General features: G+C 35.8%; 2 protein-coding genes across 2 annotated transcripts; one reads left to right on the forward strand and one right to left on the reverse strand.

Annotated features, from left to right (window-relative positions):
* On the forward strand, positions 1-996 carry LOC127136635 (uncharacterized). Its single transcript, XM_051063171.1, has one exon. The coding sequence runs from the start codon at positions 1-3 to the stop codon at positions 994-996; it is 996 nt and encodes a 331-aa protein (XP_050919128.1).
* Positions 997-1,197: 201 nt separating this feature from the next.
* Positions 1,198-5,527, reverse strand: LOC127074476 (peptidyl-prolyl cis-trans isomerase CYP40). The gene is made up of 7 exons (XM_051015802.1): positions 4,586-5,527; positions 3,957-4,044; positions 3,782-3,834; positions 2,976-3,077; positions 2,173-2,248; positions 1,632-1,669; positions 1,198-1,532 (listed from the first exon to the last, which is right to left on the reverse strand). Exons 1-7 carry the CDS (start codon positions 5,255-5,257, stop codon positions 1,479-1,481), a joined length of 1,083 nt encoding a protein of 360 aa, XP_050871759.1. The 5' UTR covers positions 5,258-5,527; the 3' UTR covers positions 1,198-1,478.
* Positions 5,528-6,994: the final 1,467 nt, after the last annotated feature.

The raw sequence follows: 6,994 nt of genomic DNA on the forward strand, positions 1-6,994 counted from the left end.
ATGCCATCAGCACAAGAAAGTTTTGAGAGGGTCATCTACAAAGGAGAGGTTGAAGAGAAGAATAGAATTATACTGGAAGTTGCAAAAGCAGAACGTGATGAGACAAAGAAAGAGCTCCATAAAGCTAAAGAGAAAGCTGTCCAGTCCTGGCTTGACTCCGAGCCTCTCATAGATGAACTTGAAAAGCAGAAAGCCAATCTAGCTAATGCTCAACAAAATTCAAAAACACCAAAAACTGACATCTTGGAGTTGGAATCCCAACTAGAGATTATCCAAATGAACATCAAATCCAAAAGGGATGACCATCTCAAGACAGAAAAGATGATCTATGAAATCAACCATGCATTGGATCAAGCACGCAATGAAATGGAAAGGCTCAAGCTCAACATAAAGAAAGAAAAGCAAACAAGGGCAAAACTGAAGCAAACCCTGCATCTAAGGAGGCGGGCAGTTCAAACCTTGCAGCTCACGCTACAAGCTGTACTACTTGAGTCAGATGCTGTGGAAGTATCTAAAGCAGAAGCTTTTCGACAGATCAGTCATTCAGAAAATCACACATCTGTTGTCCAGCTTAATCATAAAGACTGCTATGACCTAACAAGAAGAGCTGAAGAAAGAACATCACAGGCAAACTGGCGTGTTTCTATTTCCGCTGAACAAAAGCTTGCAGCAGAGGCTACCCATGAATTAGCATTATCCAAATTGAACCACTTTTATTCCAGCAGAACATTGAGTACAAAGAGAAGAAATACAACAGGCCAATTGCACAAGGAAAAGGATGCAAACATCAAAGATGCAATTGTTCAAGAGGAAATAACAACTAACATAAACAGTGCTTTACCCAAATCCCATGCTAAATCATTAGTCAAGTCTGAAGGGGGGGAATCACAACACTCCAGAAGATCACCAAGTAATATAAAAACAACAAAGAAGTCATCCATTTTGTACAAAATGAGAAAATGTCTTCAAAAGATGATAAGGAAAATGGGTGGGTGACTTCACATATTACATAAATCTACAACACAATAATCATCTACAGAGATAATATGACTTGTTTAATTTTAATAATATTGATAACAATTAAATCCATATCAATAGAGGTTGGTTTTAGTTTTACTGATTTGTACAAGCGTAATACTAATTTTCGGTAAAAAAACATGTGAGTACTGGACCAAATACCATTGAGGGATACACAGATAAACAAACAAGTTGACATTACTCATTCTGTCGTGTCTCAATCTGTCTATCTCTATTAGAAAATTACTGGTTGATGCTCAAAGAGTTTGACAAAATGGTGATAAGAACATCTCTATCACAAATTCAGTTTAGAAGGCATAAATTCAAAAACATACACTATATCTGATATTTTAGACTATCACTAAAAGAAAATCAGAAATTGTTGACTATGTATGTAATCAGACATGCTTCCCACAAAAATCTGATATTTTCAGACCATAGAGCCACAAACATCATAACCGCTAATTGAACATCTTAGAATAAGCTTTTTTCTCTTGATCACGCCTATCCGCAACCTGTAACCAAAAGCAGTGAACAGAATAAACCTACTTCATTTCAATGAACTAAACAGCATTTGAAATGGTAAAGGAATAAAAAAAATGTGAATTATTGACCTTCTTCCTGACAATTGCATACTCTCTTTTTATCCCTCCTGAAGAACAGAGCAAGGAATGTGTCAATTTACCAGAAATATCAGGTTAACTTGGAAAATCCAGTAAAACAAATATATACTCATGTCTGTTTCATATGCAAAGAAAAACTGTGTTTTAAAAGCAACTAATGATATTTACACTTCGAGGTATTAATATCATACTTAGAGATTTCATGTAGAAATGATTGGAGAAAGCATGTGATAAAAAAATAATGAAAGGAAGAAGACCCTTTCTTAGCCAGAATAAACACAAGACGATTATTTTGTTTCAGCAATGTCTTATCATGAATAGACTATAACCTGGTAAGTCAAAAATATGTTTCTATATATGAAAAAATATCCTCAGTTTCATAAAGAACTAGGATAATTCACTATTCAACAACAGCCACCCTCAAGACCCCGGAGTTTTAAGAAAGTAATTGACTTTAAATTTTTGAAAAGCACATATGATGTAACAGGCAAGCAATGAAATAAAAATACGTTAAACCTAAATAGTCACCGACCATCATTTGGCTCCAACTCTAATGCTTTCTTGAAGCTTTCAAGAGCGGCATCTAGGTCATTGAGTATCATATACACCTGAAATTAAGCAGACCAAAACACAACAAATTACTATTACTATATATAATACATGATATGTTTCAGCTTGTAAAGTGCAGGAATGATATATCCCCAATGTAGCTTTGTTATCTTTTGTCTAGTCTAGGAGTTCCGTAAAAAAGGGGGAAGAGAATATAAACTTTTAAAAAATCCTTTAAAATACTTCTCTTATGCATGTTCAGAGTTCCTATAATTTTGATGGTTTAGGAGGAAAAATAAAGCATTTTACTAGTTTACCCTATTTCATGCAGCAAATAACAATTTCGTACTTTAGAAGGAAAAGGTGTAAAAAAATTATTATTAACATTCAAAATTAAACGAACTCTAAATTTCCTTCCCCTTAACCTTTGGTCTATTTGTAACATGCTAACAAGGATAGGGAGGTTTTACACTTATTTTCCATATCCTGTCAACCCTAGCCCCTTCCAGTTCCTTTCCCTCCAAATTCCCAAACATGCGTAAAGGTATTACACAATTTACATAAGCATACAGTATGAGGAAGCAAACACGGGTACGATATCTACTAGCATAGGATATGACCAAAATAAACAATCACAAAACAGAACAAAATTATAAGTGGGAAGCACTGCATCAAATTCAAAGTACAGTGACAGAATAAAAGGGAAGGCAGATAAAGGACATGCTTTAGTAGCCATGATCAATCACATTCATCGTTATACTACTCTCTTTATTGAAAGATGCCAACCTGGCCTTTGCGAAACAGAGCTTTCGCATTGTCTCCATCATGCATTGCAAAGTCTGAATCCAGTAAAGCTCCATTAAGGTCACCTAATTTTAATTTACAGGCCTGAAAATCGAAATCAAATTTAGCTTAAGAGAACTGAATGAAGAAACTAAAATCACTACAGAATGTGACATTATAACAGGCAAGGAAAAATAAAATAAGCTTCTCTGTTGAATCAATCAGACCCGGTCAGAGGAAAGCAGTGACTAATATTATGTATCATGATCATATACATTATCACCTCCTCCCACCTTGTTAGTTTGGGCCTAAAAGAGCAAGTATTGGGTAGAGCGGACAGGTGTCTCCGAAAAAATAATCACTCACGAGGTGTTTGACCACTCAAGAAAACAGTTATAGAATAAGAACACAGGAATGCCAACTAAACTCACAAAAACAAGGGCCAATCACATGTACAATCTGAGCAAAATTATGATTAAAAAAACTAGCATTCATTGTTCAAATTTCAAAAACGGGATTTTTCAGGCAACTAAGCATTCTAAATGCTGATAGCTTGATGCTCAATGTAGAAATTAATTATTGAAAATCAGCTGGTTAGTGATTGTGCATAAGTAAAATTTTGTGAAGAGTTTTAAACATAAAAGCATTCTTACTTTCTTAGGCCTCTAACTAAACAAGTCAAGCTTGTAGCAAAGTTAACTTGTGACAACAAACAATGATGCTCGGTCTCAACTCTCAATTCACACTAGTTTAAAGGACAAGTATGCTCTAATCCTAGCCACAGAAAATGATGACAGCATGATACTTACTGAACTGTTGGTAAAGATTTGAGATTTTGTCTTCCTTAAAGCAGTGCTCTTCTCTGCAAAGTCAGGAAAACATACCAAGAGTTGAGATACTATAGAAGCAAAGCAGTAAGTAACCACAGTAACAACCAAAAACTGATCAGCACAGATTAAGAGCAACAAACAAACGAGAACCAACCTTGGTCGACGCCATCCTTCTCCCAACACATGTCCAAATAGCGCAAAGCTTTGCGATACTTTTTGATAGCCATCTTATAATCTTGCTTCTGTTTCACAGAACACAGTGCATCAGCATACCACAAAGTTAATCATCGTATCAGAATAATGACCAACAAAACTAAGCACTAAATTCCTAATAAAAGGAAAACATTAAGCTTCAAGGATCAAATTATGAATCAGATAATCTATTTTCTGTTTGTGGATCGAATCATGTTATGAATCTAAGACACATCACTGATAAAAATGACATTTTTGAGTAAAAATGACATTTTTGAGTAAAAATGACATCTTTAAGTAAAAATAAGTAACATATAGAATTGATAAGCAAATACATGATTCGTATACAAACCTAAAATAAATCAAAATTCCAGCCATAAATCAGACTATCAAAGAAAAGATACACACTAGGGATTCTGTATAGGAATTCATGTCCAAAGCAGATACACACTAGAGGCTTGTATTGATTGTGTTCAGTCTGTATCGAGTCAATACATAGTATCAATATTAATAACCATGTATATCTAATATCTAAGTTACTGAAAACTATCACTGAAAAGAACATAAGTCACATCATTTATTGATATTCACCTTATAATGTTCATTCCCAAAACTTTTGATAGAATCAACAGCACTCATCCACCACTCAAGCTCCTCTGGTTTCGTCTCAAGATCAACCGGCCAATCAGCAAAAGTATCACCATCTTTGAAAAAGTTAATAACCCCCTCATCCTCGCCTTCCGCAATTTCACCACAATCAACAATAACAACATCTTGCTCCGGACGATCATTCTCTCCCGTAACACCAAGCTCCACAGAACGAACCACACCAATTCCTTTAACAACCTTCCCAAAAACCACATGCTTTCCATCCAAATGAGGAGTACGAGTAGTGGTAATAAAGAACTGAGAACCGTTAGTGTTGGGACCAGTATTCGCCATGGATAAAATTCCTTTCCTCTCGTGTTTTAGGTCAAAGTTCTCATCATCGAAATACGTACCGTAAATGGATTCACCACCGGTTCCGTCACCAGCGGAAATGTCGCCGCCTTGAATCATAAAGCCTTTGACAACGCGATGAAAAGATGAACCCTTGAAATGGAGAGGAACGCCGGTGTTGGGGCCGATTCCTTTTTCGCCGGTGCATAGAGCTCTGAAATTTTCGGCGGTTTTGGGAACGACGTCGTTGAAGAGTTCAATGACGATCCTACCCTCTAACTCCCCTCCGATGCTAATGTCAAAATAGACCTTTGGGTTCACCATTTTGGGAAGAAAAAGAAAGTAGTGAAAGAACGAAGAAGACGAAGAATGAAGTGGCTGAATGAACTAAACTACGCTCCAAAACCCTAATCCCGCTTTTTTTTCCTTTCAAAAACGTTTTTTTTTTACTGTGGTGCGATGAAACGTTTATGACTACTCACGCAAGGAGTCACTTAATACTGTCTTTGTTTATAGACCGTCTTTTGGTCTGAGAAACCAAAAGACAGAAACAAGAATAATTGTTTGATCTTCTACTTGAAAAGGAAAACAATACTAAAGAAATAATTGTGAAATTAGATATCTGAATTTGGCACTTACATATGTTTTTAATCCAGGGATATGGAATATCCATAATCAATAGTGGTTCTTAATCATATGAATATCCAAAACAATTTACTGACATTGTTTTTTTTTTAATAAAGTGGGTCAAGGCCAAAAAAAAAAAAAATTACAACGAACCAATCTTGGAATGAAGAATCTCGTAGCATCAGATGTAAAAAATTGTCTAATGAAGTCTAGAATTTGATCTCCAAATTCTAGATATATTTCACGCTCAGTGCTAACTTTCGTTAACGCGTCCGCACAACTGTTCGTTTTCCTATAGGAAAGAGTTACCTTCACTTCATCGTGCATCTCCAAGACAAGTAAAATCTCATTGACCATCGAGACTCCGTTCATAAGTGGTGTTTTGCTTGTTTCAAGCATTCTGACAATGATCAAAGAGTCAATATTCAACTCTACTTTCTGAAATTCTAACTACTTCGTGAGGGATAGCCCTTCATATATTCCTCATAATTCCGTTTTAGTGGCATTGCATTCCCCAATATATTTTGAAAAATCATCCTTACAAACACCATGCATATCACCTTGATACCTCCACAACCTAACTTTCTTCCAACCATGCAAGCTTCATCTATATTAAGTTTGACCCAATTTTCTTCTGAAGGCTTCCATCCAACTATAACCACTACTTTATCACCTCGAACAGCCACAACATTGTTCTTCATAGCTTCCCTATATTCCTTCGCCATTCTTTGAACATAGATCCCCTAAAATAAAGGTATACGGTAATTCGTATCATGCATCTCCATGTTACGCCAATACCATAAAATATGACAAACAACCACCCAAAAGTCAATTCAACTATTGTTTTCTCTCAAATTCAAATCAATCTAAGCATTCAAATCTATGGAGAAAAACTTCAGATTTATTATTTCAGACACCTTATTTCTCCAAAGAAGCATGACTTTTGGACTACCTCTCAGAGCATGCAAAGGTGTTTCCCTAACACCACCACAAAGCTTACAATTAGCTCCTCCTAATCCTTGTAGACTATTACTAAAGTTGGTAAGTAATTTATAATGTTTAAGCATCCAAATGAAACACCTCACTTGGTCTTGGGCTTCCATTTTCCAAATCCTCTTCCAACTGCAATTAATGATTTCATCCTTCTTGACCATACTTACATACATATTCTTAACTAAAAAAACATCTCTTCTGGTTCCAGCCAAAAAAAACTCATTGTCTCCATAAGCAGTCTTAGGGGGTACTGTTTTTATCTTCTGCATAATTGTATACGACAGCCACGAGTTCAACTATTGTTAATCCCAATCACCTAAGTTATTCACTAGATCACACACCTTAGCATGCAGAAGGTCTGTAAGAATGTCCACTTCCAGATTTTGTATGATAATACCCAGTCTGATATAACACCCTGACCAAGCATCAATGTCTGAACCA

Source organism: Lathyrus oleraceus, chromosome 4 (genome assembly GCF_024323335.1).
Source record: "Lathyrus oleraceus cultivar Zhongwan6 chromosome 4, CAAS_Psat_ZW6_1.0, whole genome shotgun sequence".
NCBI lineage: Eukaryota > Viridiplantae > Streptophyta > Magnoliopsida > Fabales > Fabaceae > Lathyrus > Lathyrus oleraceus.

Excerpts from the sequence above, each read along its gene's own strand:
- LOC127136635 (XM_051063171.1), top strand. The coding sequence starts at position 1 with ATGCCATCAGCACAAGAAAGTTTTGAGAGGGTCATCTACAAAGGAGAG.
- LOC127074476 (XM_051015802.1), bottom strand. The coding sequence starts at position 5,257 with ATGGTGAACCCAAAGGTCTATTTTGACATTAGCATCGGAGGGGAGTTA. Across the intron at positions 4,045-4,585 it reads TTGGGAATGAACATTATAAG|AAGCAAGATTATAAGATGGC; the intron begins GTGAATATCAAT and ends TCTGTGAAACAG. Across the intron at positions 3,835-3,956 it reads GAAGGATGGCGTCGACCAAG|AGAAGAGCACTGCTTTAAGG; the intron begins GTTGGTTCTCGT and ends CTGACTTTGCAG.